General features: G+C 40.5%; 1 protein-coding gene across 1 annotated transcript in view; it reads right to left on the bottom strand.

Annotated features, from left to right (window-relative positions):
* The window catches only part of cos (kinesin-like protein costa), a 248,599-nt gene that overhangs the window by 93,534 nt on the left and 132,902 nt on the right, over positions 1-22,163 (bottom strand). Inside the window, exons 10-11 of the mRNA XM_068225849.1 lie at positions 19,356-19,550; positions 17,113-17,298 (exon numbers count right to left, since the gene is read on the bottom strand). Coding sequence (XP_068081950.1) covers positions 17,113-17,298; positions 19,356-19,550 — 381 coding nt within the window. The remainder of the gene's footprint in view (positions 1-17,112; positions 17,299-19,355; positions 19,551-22,163) is intronic.

Below are 22,163 nucleotides of genomic sequence, written 5' to 3'. Positions count from 1 at the left end.
ATAAAATATAAAACTAAAAGAAAAATACATTGAAGCCAGACAGCGTGCCTAGTCAGTCTTCGAACTATCCCCATTACCTTCAAACCAGAAAAATAGCTCCGCGAAAGACCAGACAAGGACAAGATATTTTTTCGGAAGAAATCTGTGATGAAACAAGCTCTTCAACCGCAGGAAATACATTGAATGAGGAGTACGAAATTCATTTGAACAACGGTGTATCAATCCAAGTCAATATTCCAACGAGTAAGAATTACAGCAGTGATCAGAAAATGAGACATTAGAGGGTCCGATCAAGAATTCTGAGACTGCGATAACAGCTGATGTGTAACCATAATGAAGTTAAAAGACTACAGAGACAGTTCGAAGACAACCCAGAAATTGATCGTCTGAATAAAGTAAAGGAAGCAGCCAAATATAAAGAAAAAACAACCGTTTTAAAAAATGAAATTCATAATTTTCGCAAGACAAAATCCGGGCAGTCAGAACAAATCACGCAGTACTATGTGGCATGAGGAATAGTATTCCAAACGGTTACGAATATGGCAGGACTCCTGGCCTAGTGTCAGCTACATCACAAAGTACTCTGCTCAAGTAGCCTAAATGGAAAATATTGTTTTTTTTGGGATTTCCCAATCAGAGAAGGAAAGATTTAGAGCTGAATGTAAAACTCTCAGACCAACAGAGAAGAGTGTAACAGTGAGCGCCGATTAAATGGCTAATTAGGTAAAGCTCCTCTACGACCGAACCAGTGACAAGTTCGTTTGCGTGGTCAATGTTGAAGGTGAATGCGGCACAGATATTGTAAAATCTCCTGCTCTCGCGGATAAACTGTTGTGTTTTCTTCTAATAAGACTTTCAAAGAAGTTCTCTTTGTCTAGTCCTGTTGCCTACTTCTCCGATCTATCCCTTTTAGTTCAGAAATTATTACTGTAGTGCCTTTCAGCAAAACAATCCAGACTGTGTGCGTTTCTATCCACCAGAAGATAAAATACTTACAATGGTTGAATGATGATTTCATCATGTTCGTTAAAATAATTCAGTTGGAATCAAAACATGAAAAACTGAAGTGTCTGACTAATGAGACGGCAGATGCTGTCTCGCTAACTGTGAAATATATAGTGGAATGTATGTCTTATCTGTTACAAAAACGGTTATTTTATGTCCTCATTAGATGATTTTCTGGAGACGCAATAGATGCTCTATTTAGTTCAGTGAGATTGGGGGTGGATTTAATGACATGACGGACACACGCATTAAGTGTTGTAAAACGTATCCTGAAATCTGTTCATGAACAAAGGGTCAGCGAAATAGTGATAGAAATTTTTTTGCGTCTACTGCTGGTAAATAACAGTAATAAAAGGACTGAAAATGTGCTCCGTTATTCGTGTCCAGAAATTTCTGAAATATTTACTGAAACTGGCAAGATTTTATATATTTTACGTTTCTATATCTTAAGCCAAGCTCAAATGTGGAATGTTAGTTTCTGTATGTGGATTATCTTCTCAATTAGTAACATGTTAAGGATTAGTTTTCAGTTTATATTGGCTTTACGGACGAACTCTCATTTAATCAACATGTGCTCTGGGTGCGGTAAGTGCTGCCATCTGCAATGCCACTGTAAATGCAATTCTCGCGGCACAGAGCAGGCAGTATATAGAGATTGAGATGGCGGTGGACTGGACATACTGAATGAAACTTCAGGTTGTGTAGTATAAGTAGTGATCACAGCAAAGGATATAAAGCCTAGACAAATGTTGTAGGCCTTATTATTTATATGTCGTCGTTGTCCAATTCGCGCAGAAATATTTTATATGATTGTATGGTTGAGCGAAACGTGAATGAAAATTGATGTTGTGAAGCAAAAGCCTACGAAGCGTTGCACTTACAACAGTTAACTAAATCCTGAAGACTAAAACAAAGACGATAGCTCATGCAAATAGCGGAGAACACTGCGCAGGAGGGGAAGAGCTAGGCCAGGAAGAGCGATGCGGTGGAAGGGGACAAGCACATTATGACAAGTGATACTAGCATACATAGCGTGAGAATATTTTACAAGCTAAGCCTTATGAAATATAAAATTTTAGTGTAAATTGTAGCATTACTGTTAAGACTTTCACAGATCCTTCCAAAAATTACACACACACTTGCACATTACATATTACGCAGTATGTTAATCACTTGACAGAAGACTTGGAATCATTCATTGCCACTTTTCCCACATACCGGTACAGGAACAATCATAGAAAATGCCCCTACCGATGATTCTTCATCATCTGCAGCTGTGTCAGTCAACTTATTATCACCTTCACTTGTGGTATTGATAATGCTGCCATCGTTGTCACTATTCGAGTCCATGTTACTTTGATGTATCCACACAGGCGCACACAAAATGCTGACAGTTGGTACACTTACTTATTCACAATTATTTACAAATTAAATACACATAACCTAAATCACTGCCGTCACAACAAAACACTTCACTCCGAAACATCAACATACCACCATTTTAACAACTGCCTATTACGGAGCACATGGAGATTACAACCTTGAAACAGCATGTCTGCCCAAACACAACACGAGGTCACAAGTATAACTCCTGTTAACCCATAACTCTTACTAACCAGTAACTCGTCTCCACCATCAAGACCACCTCCTTATATAGATGCCTGGCCAGGCTTCTAGAAAGATATGTTACAAAATACCTTCTCGTAAATTCTACAGTACTTAATGCATAGATATAATGTACAGAATATTCTCCATAGTTCTCGTCTACCTAGTGCCATTCTGGATGTTAAAGTGTGTTTCACAATACTGTAGTGGATTACAAATCATATATACAAGTAATAATAAATTATATACAGGTTCTTACATTAACTGAACTCATATAAATGTCTATATACAGTATATGTCTCATGACATAATCTCACAAACAATGCAATCATCCGACTACATAAATAATATAAACGACGAGAAGAAGAAATAGAATGATAGGACACATCTTAAGAATCCCAGGACTTGTTCAGTTGGTTTTTGAAGGAAGTGTAGGTGGTAAGAACGGTAGGGGTAGACTAAGATATGAATATGACAAGCAGATTAGAGCAGATGTAGAATGCAATAGTTACATAGAAATGAAAAGGTTAGCACAGGATAGGGTGGCATGGAGGGCTGCATCAAACCAGTCTATGGACTGATGACCCAAACAACAACAATAATAATAATAATACTAAATGGATGTAAACACTTCATAGCCACACATTACAAGTAATAATAATAATAATAATAATAATAATAATAATAATAATAATAATAATAATAATAATAATAATAATAATAATAATAATAATAATAATAATAATAATAATAATAATAATAATAATAATTCAAGCTCGATACATCCATTATTTACCCATGGGTGAAAGAATATTGTTTTCATGTTATATCAGTTTATCACACTTGCATCAATATCCCCCCTATAACTTGAAACGATTTCCACACTCTGTCAGACACGTCGACTTTGCCTTGGTCATAGATTGTATCTTCTCTCTTCCTCAACGTCATTGGATGTGCTCTCCTCCTCTTGACCGGATCGTGCCGTGTCAGGGATCGGGGTTGCCTTGCCGCCAGCCTCTTCCTCGATGATAGTCGATGCATTCTCCTCATGACTAGACTGATCTGTGTCATCAGTAGCCTCTCCTACAGGTGGAACCGTGGCAGTACCAGGCTTACTCTGTATGTGCAGTGGTTGGGTGACTCACCGAAACTCCGATGCGTGGACATTGACGGGAGGGTTGGTCTTTAGTAAAGAGACCCCATTGCCCAGCTGCTTATCCACCTCGATGGGACCAACCAACTTAGGTGCGAGACCTGCGAGAAACCCTCCAATCTTTTCACCGACTGGGTGGTTACATAGCTGTACTTTTTTTTTTTGGCTAGGGGCTTTACGTCGCACCGACACAGATAGGTCTTATGGCGACGATGGGATAGGAAAGGCCTAGGAGTTGGAAGGAAGCGGCCGTGGCCTTAATTAAGGTACAGCCCCAGCATTTGCCTGGTGTGAAAATGGGAAACCACGGAAAACCATCTTCAGGGCTGCCGATAGTGGGATTCGAACCTACTATCTCCCGGATGCAAGCTCACAGCCGCGCGCCTCTACACGCACGGCCAACTCGCCCGGTAGCAGTACTTGTTGGCCTGGTAGGAAGATCTGGGTCTCTTCAACATCTTGAGCCTTGGCCTGGGTAAGGTATCTCTTCTCGGCCAAAGCTTGTTTCTCTTTGATGTCCTGCTGCTGCTGCTGCTGCTGCTGCCACTCTGCCAGGGAAACAGCTGCTTCATCTTGTCCAGAATTGGGTGGTGGACGAATCTCCTGATCCCCGGTGCAGTATAGCTGTCCACCAAGGAACAGCTCCGCTGGGGAATAGCCGGTGACACAGTTGATGCGTTGTCGCAGGGTAAAGACTGACTGCGGTATCTGACGGCCCCACAGTCGATGTTCTTTGTCTATTAGGTGGACCATAGCATCCTTTTTAGCTCCTGGTTCCATTGTTCTGATGGATTGGCCCTTGGGTTGTAGAGAGGGGTGGTCCAGTGCTCCACACCCAATTCAGTCATCATTTGCTGCCACTTCCTTGACGTGAACTGACTTCCATTGTCTGACAGAATACACCGTGGGTAACCATAGCGACTGAATAACTTATCTTGTAGAAGGCTGGTATGCGTCCCGTCATGGCTTCAGATATCGGAAATGCCTCAATCCACCTTGTAAAGAGGTCGGTGATTACTAGGAGTCCTCTTTTACCCCGTTGTGTTCTAGGGTAAGGACCCATCAAGTGCTATCACCTCCCAAGGACGTTGCGGCCGTCTTCCTCGCTGACTGGAATCTGCCTTCCTGTTGCTCACCTTGGTGCAGGCATAGATGTAGCACCCCTTCACGTAGTCCAGGATGTCTTTCCGCATGCTGACACAGAAGAATCTTCGTCGGATAGACTGATGCGGCTCTTCGCCTCCTGGATGTCCAGCTTCAGTGCTGTCGTGGAACTTCTCGACTATATCCGTCGTGTGCTGTCTGGGTATCACCACTACTGCAAGCGTCGGGAGAGGTGCGACCTGTACATTAAGAGTCCTCCGTCAACCCGGAAGTTCTTGTAGCACATCTTGAATTCCCTCGGGACGAGTCGACTATCTGTGTTCTGTCTCCTAACCCACTGCGTCATGGTCCTACAGGGCTTATCTTGTTCTTGCCACTGCTTGATTACTCCCAGATCAAGTTCCTTCTTGATAGTCATAAGGACAGATTCCTTAGGCTCACTCTGATGTTTTCGTGGGAACTCCCTTTCGACAATGGTGCTCCTAGCTTCAGGTTCCATCGCCGGGTGCCTAGTTAAGCTGTCTGCTCCTATGTTCGTCGGTCCTGGGACGTGACACAATTCTGCAATTAACAGAGCCCATCGCATCAATTTAGATTTTGAGCCAGAGATCGAGTCCAATCATTTGAGAGTGGCATTATTTGTGGAGAGCTGGAACTTCCTTCCCTCCCAGTAGCCTCTGAATTTGCCCATGGCCCACACCACGGCTAAGGCTTCCTTCTCGGGAGTGCAGTAGCATTGTTCGGTGGGAGATAGCTTTCTGCTGGCATACTCAATGATGTCCCTTCTGCCTATACTCCTCTCCTGGAATAACACTGCTCTAAGGCTGGAGTCGCTGGCATCCGTCTGCAGGCACATCTTCTATTGAGGGTCAGGAAGGGCTACACCGAGAGCGTTGCATATTGCAGCTTTAATGTCTTGGAATGCTGCCTCTTCCTTGCAGGTCCATTGGAATGGGTGGTTGTTATGGAGTAGATCGGTAAATGGTATTGCCTTCTCTTCAAAGTGTGGCACGAAGCTGCTATACCATCCACTCAAGCCAAGGAACTGACCTACTTGTCGCTTGGTCCGCAGGCGTTCCGCTTCTTCAACAGCTCGATTCTTCTCCGGTTGCCTTTCTAAGCCTTCATATGTTAAGGCATGGCCAAGATATTCTACGCAGGACTGGGCGAAGTGGCACTTCTCCAGTTGGCAAGTCAGTCAATGAATCTTCAGTCGTTCCAGTACTTTCCTCAGATGTAAAAGGTATTCTTGAAAATTCTTGCAGTGAATTAAAATGTTTCAAGATACACTTGGGCAAAAATCTCCAACATATCCTGATAATACCTTATCCATCAGTCGCATGAAAGTGGCAGGAGCATTCTTCAATCCAAAAGGCATTAATGCAAACTGGTACAATCCTCTCGGTGACATGAAGGCGGTCAATGGTCTAGAACTTTCCTTGACCTCCACTTGCTAGTATATGGAGTGGAGATCCAGCGTGCTGAATACCCTAGACCCAGTTACTTGTTTCAGCGAGTCTTTCAGGGCAAGCATGGGGTAGGCATCACTAACAGTCTTCTCGTTCAGACTGCAGAAGTCCACACACAGTCGATACTCCCCATTCTCCTTCTTCGGTAGGACGATTGGTGAAGCCCAACAGGATGTAGAGGGTTCGATGAGACCTCGCCCTTCCATCTCTTGAATCTTCTGGATTACGAAGTTGCGCTTATCCGGGTTGATTGGATATGCACGTTGCTTGATGGTGAGGAAGCGTTGCATTTAATGGTTTGTGTTACAGTGGTAGTCTGTCCTATTTTGTTGGTGATGACTTCCGGGAAGTCCTTTAAGGTTTGTCTCAGCTCCTCTTCTTCACTTGGTCAAAGATGCGTTAACTGGATATCTCCCAGGTCTACGTTGACTTCCGTATTCTTGCGAGTCTGGAGATTTCCATCTTGCCAGGCGACCCTCAGACATCTGTCTTTTCCCAGAAAGACTTCATGAGCTGCATAGTCTAGGATCACCTAGTATTCCACCAGAAATTCATGACCTAATATGACGTCAGGTATCAGGTTCTGAAACTGCACCATCAATTACAATAGGGTTGTTCATGCATTTAGCGGTTAGGTTAGTATGTTCTTGAATGGAATAGGTTACCCCATCTGCTTGTGACGAGGACGTAACACGATTGTAGTGCGAAATAGATCAAAATGCAAATGATACTAGAAAATATGTTGGTGAAACAGCTCAAAGACGAACTCACCAAGAGAAATCTCCTGACGAACGGGAAGAAGAAATCACTGCAGACGTGTTTACAGGAAGATCTCGTTGAAAAAGGAGAAGATCCCGGAAAGTTTCCATCGAAGTGTCAACCACGGTAATTACTATTGCTATGCTCATTTAGCTAACATCTGACCCATGAGCGGGAAGAACACTCGGATTATTGCGTTGCGACAGTGTTCTTGGTGCGCTAGTGAGTTTGCTCATTATTATAAGTTTGTTTCTTGTTGATATTGAGTATAGCATTATTACAGCTCATGCAGATAGTGGAGAACACTGTTAACAGGATGCACTGTGAGCCTGGCCTACAGGTCTTGTACTGCCTGCTCATTCAGTCGCCAGCAGGAGTATTTGTCAGACATGATGAAAACACATCTCCTGACACTTCCCTCTTTCAAAAGGTTCTCTAATACAGGAGTATCGATTAAGAATTAAAAACAGCTTTTTGAAGTGAAAGGTAAAGATAAATGGAATTAGCTGACATACATAATATGTTTATGTTAAAACAGCATTACTTTACACATATTGTATTTACTCGCATATCAGACGCACTTTTGATGCCAATTTTAAGGTCCCAAACTAGGGGGTGCGGTTATCATGCAGAAAAATTTCAAAAAAATATAAAAGACCTGGGGACATATTGTAGCCAATGAAACTATTATTAGAGGTATTTATATAACAACAAAGGGATGCCGCGCAATTGCCAGTACGGCTCTTGAATAGTACAACATTATAACAGAGCCTGAGTCCGGTACATCCATTGTCTAATTAAGCATGGTAAATGTTTTGCAAAAACTCACTTAAATTAAGCAGTAATTTCAGTGCTTCACTGAAGGCCGTAATGGAATTTAATGGTCTATCATTACGTATGACATCAGATTGGGAGCAGATGGTGATGATGTCGCTTTTTACACCAAGTGTTGTGGAAATATCAATTGCAACTTTATAAAATCCAGCCCGTTATGATCAGTCCAATTACTTGAAACAAGTTACCTTATGCCTTTAAAATAATAATAACTGCACTAAATGCCAAGATAATAGCCAAACTTGAAACATTACTCTGGGAACATGCTCAAAGGACGACGTGTTTTGACTAGCTTACTTGCACCCTGCTTGCACATTATCACGACAAAAGGCGAGTGTGATTAATTTCAATCATAGATTTATTTCTCTAAACCACAAATCTGACATCAAATATGTAGTCAGCATGATGAACTAGTAGGAGATGTGTGCGCTATGTTCCTGAGTCAGCTTGTTTGTGTGCCAGCTCTGCAATTCATCCTTCACTTTCTCGCGCATTGTCGTGAAGGTCACTGTCAGCTCGATCACATCCCGGTGCTGAGAAGGCAGTGCGTCACGCATTTATGATCGTCACATGTTACTGACATGGCACTGTCAATAAAACACAAAATTAATCAGACATGGTAATGATTACTGTATGAAATGACCAATGTTGCCTGTGTTGTTGAACTTATCTCACAAAATATTTTACAAGATACACTCAAAAGATTTATTTACAAATGAACAAAAAAAAAAAAGAAAGATTTAAACTGTACAAGAAGGCTATTTATTAGTTTATATTCCATTTATAATTTACCAAAACTCTGCCTTTCACTTGCAGAGGAGCTAGATTGTTTACATTTTAAAAACTTGACAGAAAAAATACATTCTAATTGTACAGTACCATGTAGTTTAAAAAAACACTGCTAATGAGCATTTACTCGGAATCACAAGAAGAGTGACTAGTTTCACATTTGTCTCGTGGATACCAGTCAAGAATTTGATGTTCTTTTGTAATGTATTGTGTTTAAATATAACGTACTGAAACAGGAAATGCCGTACCTTAGGCTTGAAGAGCACGAGATTTTACACAGGGCGTGTATGGTACATTAATTGGAGTGGTACAGAGAGAGAGAGGTTTATTTTAAATGAAGTTCGAAGAATTTTTAAATCTGTCTCTCTTATTGAGGAAATTCAAGTTATATCACCTCAATACCGGAGAATAATGGGGTGTGAGCATTCCCCGCCCTGTGGCTGGCGATGTCCCTCGTTGATCTGCTACTCCTCTCGTACCACCCTGGATCAGCTCTCTGCACCATGGAACCACGACTCCTCCAAAGATGGAAGCTCTAGAAGTTCTAAAAGGTCTATAAATTCTGGAAGATCTGGAAGGTCTTCGAGGTCTAGTAGTTTGGTATGTTGAGATCGCTCACTTGGAAGAATGGCGTGATCACATGTACTAGAGCCCTTTGATGTGTTGATCTGAGGTGCATCTTATGCATAAAGGAAAATAAATAAAATAATGAACTCGAGGACAAAAAGTTTCTATAACACCAATAAACAGTTCAATCGAAAGAGTAGAATATTCGCTCTAACGCTGTAGAATGTTACTGAAATCGAACTCGTGACTCAAATTGGTCACTTGAAAACAGAGAAGTAAACCTTTAGGTGGTCAAATGTTAATGGAACCGAACACGCAATCAAATTGTGACACTTGAGAAGTAAACAAATAGACTTTCATGCAGTCGAATGTCAATGAAATTGAACTCGCAAACAAATTTGCCACTTGGAAGAAATTAATACAGTATACTTTCATACGGCAGAATGTCAATGAAATAGACCTTGCAAACAAATTTAAAGTACATGACACTTGGCACAAAATAGTTCTTTTAAATTTTCGAAGAATCGAGTCCTACGAATCGGCGATTATATACAAGTATTTACACTGTTTATTTAACACTGAAGGCAATCACCTTAATTTGTCAAAAAAGAAACTAAATACTTTGCTTGTGAAGTTAGTCTCGTTCGCACGCACTGTCGTGAATAATAAAGCTGGCAAATATTTTGATAATAGAAATTAATTCTGTTCACTAACAGCTACAGGTTCATTCACACGTAAAGTCTTTCCTAACATTCAAATTTCATCTGAATAAACAAAAATCTTAATGCCCTGTTGTAAGTCTGTTATCTGCAGAAATGTCTCGATCACTTGAAAAATATTCTTCACTCGAGAAAATACAAGTCCGATGACAGTGTTACGGAGTAAGTTTATTAACTGGAGAAATATTTCAATCAATTTTAAGCATTTGACACCTAAGAAAGTACAATTCTACTACACTGTTCTGAATTTGCTAACTGCAGAAATATTTTAATCACATGAAGGCATTTACCACTGACGAAAATACAAGACTGCACTGTTCCAAGTTTATCAATTGCAAGAATATTTCTATCACCTGGAAATATGAACACTCGGAACATGCAAATCCTAATGCACTTGTCCCTAATTGTAGAAATAATCAATCACCTTGAAACATTAATACCGAAGAAAATACAACTTCCACCGCACTGTTCTGAGTAGAAATAATACAATCACTTTGCATCGTTCAACACTGAAGAAAATACAAGTTCTACTGTACCACTACGGAGTCCAAGTTCATTCACTGTAGAAATAATTCAATCACTTCTTGTAATACATTGAGATGCGGAACTCCACAAGCTAACCGTTGGGTCTCGACCGTGGGACTTGACTGTGTCCTGTTGAGAATCCGCTCCCTTTATATAGCAGAATCATGGCAATTGCAGCTATTTTATTTTGTTTAATATCTTCTTTAATCCTTGGCGGATTTTAATAAAACTTGGTGGGATTGAAGATATTAAGGAGATGTTATCCGTTATATTTTTATCGTAATTCCCAAAAAAGTTATTCATGATAGAATGTTTGGAATGTTCGATGCCTGATGTAATCATAGCCTTAGCAAGTCGAGGCAGGTTCTCACGTCACCCGCTCCACGTCACACACAGCATGCTCGCAGCTGCTAGCCGCTCCGTTGGCGCGCGGCGCATATTTTAAGTTTAAAATACGTGGCCTTTACTACTGGACCAGCATTCTTGGTACAGTACGCAGGTAGTTTACGGCCGTCAGCAGTAATGGCCAAAATCACCGTACAACGTACCTTTTCGCAGCTGGTAGTTTTAATAAGAACACTTGCTGCTCCCTTCTCAGAAAGAGTAGTGTTCCTTGCCATATAAAAATACACAGGCGTCTGGTCAAGATAGCCAATCTGCGAGATGAAATATGAGTTCCGCTGCCTTAAACTGATCACATGCCTGTGAAATTCTGCAACTTTATTGGAGCAGTCATTAGGCATTTTTTGGTACAAAGACATTTTCCGCTGCAATGACAGGTTACTACGCCACATAAACCAAGTAACCCAGCCATGACTTGCCTTGAATAACTTTCCCAGAATATCATGGGATCATGCAATTTCCCGTGCTTTTAGTCGTAACATTTCATGGGAAACACTGCAATCATGTTCCAAATCTCTCTCACCCATTTCAATAACGCTTCCTCAACACCCTGGAACTTGCCCTGTTTTGGACCATGAAATGCAACTTGCTGCTTTCTCCAATTTCTAACTTGTTCTTCGTGAACAGAAAACTCACGATCCGCTGCTCTGTTATCATTTTCTTCTACAAATTTCACCACATTTAGTTTGAATGAAGTCGTGAAACTGTTAACTCTCCCCATAACAAACATTTATTACCAAGCTCTACGTGGTTGAGTTCAGACTACGTGAAAGTGGCCCTTTCCATTTGTTACTGCAGACGCACATTCTTGCAACAAGCCCATGAATTGGATGTGTGGCTCTTAACTGACACAAAAATTTATGCAAATATTGTTAAAAAATTAGGGGTGCGGCTGATATGTGAATAAATATGATATAAAGTATTTATAATGCGTTCCTGTTCATGAAGCGTCGTAGCACAGTGGGTACGGACTCAGGTTCACAGTGGGAAGACGGCTGGTTTGAATCCACTAGAGATAGTTTTTCTTTCACTTTGCTGGCAGCAGAAGCAGGCACATCAACCAAACTGCAGGACACCCCCACCACGCTTATTACACACAGATAGGTCATTCTACCGGCAACTATGGCACAATGAGGACCTCACATCCATAAGCGGGCAGTTGCTCTCAATGAACGAGGAAATCTAACCACAACAGATGCTGGACGATGCTACGACATCCCACAGAATATAGCAACGCGATAGATAAGACGTTTTCAAGAAACGAGAGATGTAAGCCAACGTGTTGGCCCAGATTTGTGGCGGGACTTGAATTGGGAACAGGATCATCGCTTGATCATTGAGCCCCATTCGACCCCGTTCATGAATGAAGTGCAGCTATGCCAGGATGAACTTTTCCCAGCAGCTCAAGGATGGGCTTGAGACACCTGAATGAGGCAGGGTTGCAATCCCGGCAAGTAGCCAAGAAACAAAAGCTCGCTGATGTGCACAGGGTGTACTGCCTTCTGCCGAGGATAACATGCTATGTGACTGGTCGATATTCTCCAACGAGAGCATCTTTTTCTCAGCAAATGATGGGCCAGTACACACGTGTTTCACCCTTTCGTCATCCCACACAACCCAGCATACATTGCTGAGAATCAGTACGCTGGCCGTGTATCTGTTGCAAGTTGGGGTAGGATGAGATCTCACGAGATAGGAATGTTGCACAGAATCGACCAACATCTCACGATAACTGCACATTTTAGAGAATATTATTGTCCCTTCCATGCGGATGCTTCATCCCGGCAGTGTTACACAATTTCAGCAGGACCTGTCTCTGATCCACATGTCTTGATTAGTTCAGGAATGGTTCAAACAGCAAGGTCATATAGAGTTTACTGACTGGCCACTTTGTGGGGTAGACAGGAATCTCACTGAGAAATGTTGTCAGCATAGCCTGGGACAAGGTGGCAGGTTACAACAATTCGTATGTTTCTGCCCTAATCAACACCTGGAAGAGGTCGTGCACAACAGCAGTGCATAGTTCCTGAAAGGGCCGCCCAACAGCTCTTTTCAGGGCCACAAATAAGCCCGCTCACTATCTATAATGGCATGATAAAACAAACATGACTCGCCACAGAAGTCAGTGTAGGAATAAAATTAACATTAAAATATTTCACCCTATTGAGATTTGAACTCTTGATACCAGAGGTGAGTGAGAAAACTCTTAACTTAGCATGCACGGCTACCACCTTGGCTGACAGAGCCTGCATGTTTGGAGTATTTCATAAAACTTGGCCAATGGACAGATATATTACGCCCTAGGCCAAGAGACTTAACAATCCGCATCCTGTGGCCATATAAGGACACCGAAATAGCATGTAACTCGGCAAGACCATGCTGCATGTCCTATCTCCCACCTGTACAAGTTGCGGGCAGCCATACTTTCCAGGGGATGCTCAATTCTGTGTTAGCATGTGTACAACTAGGCAGCCATCCCCTACTTCATCACTGTGTATATCTTCTAAAATGTCAATGGTACTACTACTGTCTTAGCCTAAGTACTGGGATTCATACCATCTGAAGAGTTGCCATTCAGGCAGTCAGCATACCTAGGTTAATGTCCTGAATTGCACTGTCATTTATAGAGCGTTCCAACCTTAAATTGCAGTACAGCGTAGATGGAGCACACTGTTGCAAAATCGACTTGTGAAGATCACGCTCGAGTGTGACTCAAACAGAGCGTCACAGTTCCACATTTTTCGTTTGTAATTTTGTAATTTTAAGTTCATTCATTCATAAATTAATATTTGTAGGTTGTAAAATAAATACAACATACCTTAATCACTGGCGTTGCTCTCAGACATTGGACGTACACCTTCTATCATTTCTGCAAGGCCTGATGTTCCCGCTTTGAATGAAACGGATTCGGATGATGAACTTGAGGATGATCCGGACGATGAAGAAAGTCGTATTAAGAACTTTTCATCGTCGACATCGTCCTGTAATTCATCTGCTTTCCACAAATCTCTTTCATTTTTCTTTACTTCGTTCACGTAATTTGCCCAATTGTCTTATGTTTTTATGGCATAAAAATGTTAGTTCAGCATTTGGAACAAAACCATGTTCATTACCCGCGTGGACTAAGGCAAATTACGGTCCTCGGCATTTCGGTGGCCTAAGACCCGAACTCACCCCTTCAATGGCGGCCTGCCGTGCACTTTTCACTGTCGTATCCTTCCATTCTTTTGTCACTGTCTGCCCAATATTTATCCACGATTCATCTGTGTAAATTATAGCTTTATTTTGTGCCCTCAAACGTTTTATCTCCCTGAGATATCTGTGCCTCCAATTAATAATTTCATCGGTTTCAGTGAAAGCTGCTTTATTACCCTGTCTTAAATAACGGAAGCCTATATCATGTAAGAAGCAATACAACGTAGTTTTGGAAAATATCATGGCAAAGAATCTTCTCCATTTACCCGACTCAAAATCACGTTCAATGTCGGTGGTATGTTAGCAAATAAAAGAGTGAACCACCCGACGCACTCCATTTCTAACAATTTCATCACATTTAATTTTTCTGCCGTCTTTTTTTTTTTTTTTTTTTTTTTTTTTTTTTTTTGCAAAGGACCATGTGTGTGTTCCTTCCTTATAGCATAGATTGTTCTTTCGGAACAACCTGTAGCTTTAGCTGTTTCACTAATTGTGCTGCTCATATTCATAGTCTTTAAAAAATAATCCAGGGCACTCATTAAAATATTGCGTTCTTTTCCCCTGAGTTTACCTATGGAACGTTTCTTTTTAATTTGACAATCCATTATACATTCTTCTGCACTTTTCTTCAAACGAAGAACCCCCCGCACGAGCACGAACTGACAACTACATAGACTACACAAACACAATCCACTTGTCCTCAAGAACTATACATTTATCACTGATCTTGTCCAGCTCCATGGCTAAATGGTTAGCATGCTGGCCTTTGGTCCAGAGGGCCCCGGGTTCAATTCCCGGCCGGGTCGAGGATTTTAACCTTCATTGGTTAATTCCAATGGCTTGGGGGCTGGGTGTGTGTGCCGTCTTCAGCATTAGAATTCATGACAGGTAGGGCCCCATTCTTATAGATGCGCAGGTCACCTATGCGGCGTCAACTGGAAAGACCTGCAGTCGGCCTCTTCGGAGGCCACACGCCATTAAATATTATATATATACAGGGGCTGCCTGGCAGAGGTGGTAAAGGCGTGCTCGGTTCGCCCAGAAGGACGTGGGTTCAAGTCCCCGTCAGGAAGTCGTAAACTTTAAGAAACGAGATTTCCACTTCCGGAGGTGCATATGGCCCTGAGGTTCACTCAGCCTACACCAAAAATGAGTACCAGGTTAATTCCTGGGGGCAAAGGCGGCCGGGCGTAGAGCTAACCACTCTACCCCATCACGTGCCGGGGTTAACAATGGTGGAAGCCTTTACCTTCCACTCCTCCAAGGGCCTTCACGGCCTGTACGGAGGTGACTTTGCTTATATATATATATACACACACATCACTGATCTTTATTTAATCAATCTTATAATACTGATTCAATGAACACCACTGCACACGGCTGTCAGTATATTTAAAAGCTCAGCCAGCCGAGTCACTCATGAAACGTAAACAAACGAGACGTTCTCCCTGTCATAAATGAAGAGATATCGAGATAGGGACTTGAGGTATGATTTAAAAATAACTTCCATATTCGAAGAGCGTTTGCTTTACTTTAACCATGCCATGATCCTTCTGCACATTTTCTTCAAAATTAGATCCCCACGCACGAGCACGAACTCACGAACCACACAAACGAAATACACTTTCCCTCAAGAATTTTACATATGTCATTGATATGTATTTAATCACTATTATACATACTACTGACAAAATGAGCACTGCACTGCATGCGACTGTCTGGAAATGTTAAAAGCGCATGTTTGGGAGATCACTACTGGTACTTCAGCCAGCCAGCCGAGTCACGCGCGAAACCAAAATTCAAGGAGATATCCTTCCTGTCACAAATTAATAACTAAGCAAGATAAGAACTTCGGGATTGTTTTAAAAATAACTTCCATATCTGAAGACCATTTGCCTCGCTTTGACCCCACCATGCAAATTCAATAGGAAAGACGCTGGCCAGCGACTGACTTTTTCGTGCCTACACATAAAATTCCCTGAACATGACTGAAAATAAATGCATATACTGCATTTTGTTATGATTTAAATTTAAAAATAAACTTATCTACATCGAGCTGAAATGTTTCTTTACCAGCAGTGAAAAACTGAGGAAAATATTAAATATAAAATAGGAGTTATGGCATGATAAGTTCTATGCAATGAAGATTTTGCATTTGGCAAAACTTTCCATTATATTCCATTTTCACACTAAATTTTTTTTTTACATTTTTTTGTTAACGGCATCAAATGCGCCTTGAAATTCTGTACATAACACGATATCCACCCATTTTAACCGATAACATTCTGATTCACGGATATTTGGCAAACCCGCTGCAATAGAGTAGGGCAGCACTACACACAAAACATGGGAGAAGGAAAGAGACGGAATTATCCCATTACTGCTGTACTGCAATTTAAGGTTGGAACACTCTATAGTAGCAAAGCAGAAGCTACTGGTTGGTTTCTAAAGCCAAGTTTATTCTACTGGGTGGGATCTTCAACATATCAACGAACAGGATAGAGTACTAAAATTTCAGCCTGGCCTTCAAAAATCAATCAGCTTGGCTAGGATCAAACACACAAACCTGGAATCATTAATCAGACACACTACCTCTGATCCACTCATTTCTACTGTAACTTCATCTATTCCTACAAATTTCTACACATTCAACATATTAACTGCAAGTTCCAACTTATTTCACCATCTTAACCAACCTCAGACAAAGGTGAAGACATTGCTGAGGAAGGAGTTAAAAAGATGAAAGTGGGAAAAACTCTGAGAATGAAATAGATTTACTATAGCTGAAAAACTGAATCAAATGATATCTGAATATTTTACTCAGATGTCCAAATAATTTTTTCTATGAAATAATGGATTACAAAAATATTTCCTGCCCACAAAAAGACTATACCACAAAAGGTTACTTCTTAAAAATAAAAGTTTTAAAATGAGTATTAATTACACCAAATGAAATGTAATCTTTAAAATATTAATAAAAATATACCTTCTGAAATTTCTCGTCCAAACCACACCGTTGGTCCACAAGGCAATCTCGTGTTCTTCTAAGATTTCCTATTTCATGACGAAGAGCTTCCTTTTCATCCAATAACTCTGTATTTTCTAAATCAGTGGACTTTTCCTTCAGAATCTGGTTCAAATGACATATCCTGGCACTTACTTCACTTATACTCTGTAAGCAAAACACCGATCATGTAAGAAAACACTCCAACAAACCTACTACTGATTACTATTACTATTAATGAAGTTTGAAGATTCCGTATTTCTCTCTATTAGAATTAAGAGAGAGAGAGAGAGAGAGAAAAAATACTCATGTGCTTGGCATTTTTGTATGATTATTTTTAACGTGACTATTATAGACAGCAAACAACAAAACAAATGTAGTGAAACCTGAAAGGGACATGGAAATACTTCTTTCTTTTAATTCATACTTAACCATTAAAAAATTGCATAGAAAAACTCATTCCTAAAATTCCACATTTTTTAAAAATCAATGTTTACTAAAATGCAGGAAATTACACTCAGTTTTCTGTGGTTTTTCACTTTCCTTCTCCACAAGGATGAATGGCTATTACAGAACACTGGACAAGTAGGTAAAAGCGTTTGTTTCTAACAACACTGATGTCGTCTAGGGACCAGTAGTCGGCAAATGACCTTCCAACCTAGGATCAATTTCTGGTATGAGGATTGGAAAGAGGCACATTTCACCTCTTCAACTCCAATTAATATGAAGACAGTATCCAATATATAGAGTCCCAAAGGATATCAGATTGATTTAACAACCAACGTCCTAAACCTCTGAAAACTAAACAATAGAAAGTATTGCAATGCAGAGATCCTTATGGCAACCAAATTAGGAATATTAATTTAGTAACTTCGCCATAGGTTTCACCAGGTTTTGTCAGGGTGGGTTTTTTTTCTTTTTTTTTTTTTTTTTCTTTCCTATTGGCTTTACGTCGCACCGACACAGATATGTCTTATGGCGACGATGGGACTGGGAAAGAAGCGGCCGTGGCCTTAATTAAGGTACAGCCCCAGCATTTGCCTGGTGTGAAAATGGGAAACCACGGAAAACCATCTTCAGGGCTGCCGACAGTTGGATTCGAACCTACTATCTCCCGAATACTGGATACTGGCCACACTTAAGCGACTGCAGCTATCGAGCTCGGTGGTTTGTCAGCTTTGACCAAATCTTAAACATTTAATCATCTGAGAAGAAATTGTATAGGTAAACATCAAAATGTTACCACAGTAAGTTGTTATTTGCAATAAAGAAATATATAAATGTAATTCAGCCGACTGGTGGCACTTTTCATGTGTATTTTAATCATGGAATTTTATTACAGCATGTAATGCAGGGAGTTCATAGAATAATCTAGATTTTACTGCTTCAAAGTAATATAACAACAACAGCAGCAGCAACAACACTATGGCCTTGGAGATCTTCTGAAGTGGTGCCATGTAGGTGACTTGCGCACTATTATAGACTTTGCAATTACCCTGTCATTTTGCATCAAGGCGTTACTCTATTGGACACCGAGCTTGGTAGCTGTAGTCGCGTAAGTGCAGTCAGTATCCAGTATTCCGTAGATTGTGGGTTCGAACCCCACTGTCGGCAGCACTGAAAATGGTCTTCTGTGGTTTCCCATTTTCACACCAGGCAAATGCTGGGGCTGTACCTTAATTAAGGCCATGGCTGCTCCCTTCCCAGTCCTATCCCTTTCCTATCCCATTGTTGCCGTAAGACCTATCAGTGTCAGTGCAACGTAAAACAACCTGTTTAAAAGAAACTCTATTGGGCAGTTCCTAAGGATTAGTTTTAGCGTGGTCGCAGAGTGCACAATCAGATGTCTTCAATATGACAATAATTATGACCTGGAGAGCTGAAAATTCTACCTGTCTTCAAATATTGACCAACTCAGCTGAGATTGAGCCTGTGAACTTGGGATCTTGAGCTGGACCATTTATCCCTGACCCACTGAAGCCACAAACAAGTCACTTGCTTACTTTTTTTAACTCTATCTTTCCTACAAAACTAGGATCCTCCATCTACTTCTATTCCTCTGCTTAACTATAATGGCTTCTACTTGCAGACCCTTCCCCTTGAGAGCTGATTACTGCTTCAGCTATACATTAAATTCCATTATCAATTGGTATACTGAGGTAATAATTTATAATAAAAATATAAATAGGTACTATACAACCCAACAACCAATACATATTGCATACCTTGGCTTTTTTCTTCTCTGAACACAGCCGTTGTTTAAGGAAAGCTTCTCTCTTCTCCAGAGCAGACTGCTTTTGCAACAATTGTTCCTGGAACCTCTGAGATGATTCCCGCATGTTGGCAATGCGTTCTTCTTCTTCCTGGATCCATTTAAGCCTCGTCTCTTCCATGGCACTATTTAAACTATTTTCTTGTAACTGGAAAAACAATGCAGAAAATAGGACTGTATATTGTAGTTGTGTTAATCTAGGCCACTGCAGTGATACATGATTCTGGCCATGATATGTGAAATTATATGAGGATATTAATATAATTATCTGCATTATAATGTAAATATCAGTTCTTAATGTATATCACCACCTGCATGAATTAAAAATCAGCTATGATCACAAACCAATTATTAAATGGCTTTTTCTTTATTATTTAATATTAAAAATTATTTCATTTTTAACTTTGTGTTAACCCATTCGACTCTATATGACGTGACGTTCACATGGGCATTGGCCAGGCCTTAAACTCAAATGACGAGACATTCACACACCGCGCCAAGTTGTATGTACTAGCGTATATTTTTATCACCCCTGCAAGGGTTTCCCTTTTGCAAACTTCTATGAATAGAACAGGAAGGTGGCTTGTTTACAGCTCTCCTTCTAAGAACTTGCACCATTATTTATTGCCTAACTGTAGCCTCTGAAATCACGAACATTTCACCAGATGTCAGTCATTCTCCTAGCCATGGTTCCTGGGATAGTAATAAGCAAGTGACAGCAATAATATTGCTGAGTTAATTGAAAGTGTTTTAGATTTGGAGGATAGTGATGGTGATTGTGATTATGATAATATTGAAGAAGATATTTTCAGTGTAAATAACACTTCATCTGATGCAAGTGAATGTGAAATTGTACCTAAACCAAAACAGTGACTGGGTGTGGGTTAGTAATAGAGATAACCAACCAATTATTTATCACTTTACAAAGTCTCCAGGGGTATCAGGAGAAGTCAGAGACAACGATTTATATAATTCTGTATCAGAGTTGTCCGTATTCTTGGAAGGTATGGACCCGTCGTTTCCCACATTGCACGGGAAACAAATATTTACGCTATAGAAAAATTATTGGACCCACATGGAAAAAAAAAAGTGAAAATTGGTTTAACACTAATGAGGATGAAATTAAGGCCTACATCACCCTCTGCATTCTGATGTCCCAGATATGTCAGCCTTGCATCCAATTATATAGGAGCAAAGACACATGTACCGAGACCCCGATTTTTCGAGAGACGAGTAGTGTGATGTACTTCTACATTTACCCGAATGTTTCCAGATTTACCACACATAATCTTTGTTCTAACATCATTGTTGTTGAGTAAAATTATTTTTAATGATTCACTGAAAACTGTGTATGAAAATTCTAGTTGCTGTTGCATTTATTGCATTTATTTCAGAGCAGTGCACAGTAGTTCTGACCGGGTGGCTTACTCGTATTGAGGACGAATTAAATCTGATTTCTAAGCGAGCATGCGGGACCATTAAAACTGAAGCAACTGGGTTAATATGGTTTACTTAGAGTGTCTGCTTGATAAAGGTTATGTTAACTCTGATTTAGTATCACTCGTGAATAAATTAATATATTTTGTGACAAAATCGTTACTTATATTAAATTCAGAGTAGGCTTCAATAAATCTCCATTTCTCTGTGTATTCATGACAGAAATTAAAATACTTTGTGGATATTTATATTCACAGATACCTAAAAAATGTTGTTTACCAGGCTGCAAGAGCAATTATAAGTCAAGCCAAGCAGATGGCTGCATAACAGTTACAGCTTTCCAAAGGATCCTCTGCTGAGACAAAAATTGATTAATAGTATTCCAAGAAAAGACTGGACAGTAACTAAAGGGGTTATGCAGCACATAAGATGCAGAGCCATAGCTTGGCCTGTGCAAACATCTGATAATTTGACCTCACTGCCCCCTCAATGAAAAATTAATGTCAAGATTGTTCTTACATTTGATTATATTTTATTTCAATGGATTATATTGTTGCAAAGATCAGTAACATTTATAGATGTAACTACGTGCATCAACAAACTATTTCTTTTTTTAGGAAAAAACCTAGGAAGTTATATTTACAAAAGACAACATGTGCCCTAAATCGTATTCTTTATTCCTTCGAGTCGCATTTGTTACTGCCACATACTCCCTCCCCAATGCCAACAGAGAGGTGTTTGGGTGGAAAATGGACAGCTCTTCCAGATATTATGTGGGGTCACCTTGGTTGTCGGGGCAGGTGATGACTCATCATCTGCACTATATGACTGTCTGGGTTGTTAAGTTGTAGACTGATTGAGATCATCAAGAAAAAATGCAGGTTTGAGCTGACCTACTGACAAAGCTTGTTGTCCATTTGTCCTGTCGTGCTTGCACTTTGAAGGGTCCTCCGTATCAGGGCTGTCAGATACCTGAAATCAAAGTACAAAGGGACAGATGTGCGACCGAGGAAATCAACGGGCTCATATTCTGCAACTTATAAACTTTGTTTCAAAATGATACGCTTATTATGTTGACATCATAGTGCAGTTTATTAATGCATGCCTTAACATTTATACACAGATTGAAACTTAGTACCGAGCAAGTTGGCCGCGCGGTTTGGGTCATGTAGCTATGAGCCTGTATTCAGGAGACGATGGGTACGAACCCTACTATCGGCAGCCCTAACGATGGTTTTCCGTGATTTCTCACTTTACACCAGTCTGTCTTAAGGCCACAGCTGATTCCAATCCTAACCTTTTCTATCCCATCCTCACCATAAGA

This window comes from Anabrus simplex, chromosome 2, assembly GCF_040414725.1.
Source record: "Anabrus simplex isolate iqAnaSimp1 chromosome 2, ASM4041472v1, whole genome shotgun sequence".
NCBI lineage: Eukaryota > Metazoa > Arthropoda > Insecta > Orthoptera > Tettigoniidae > Anabrus > Anabrus simplex.
This window is presented reverse-complemented; position numbering and strand designations above follow the sequence as displayed.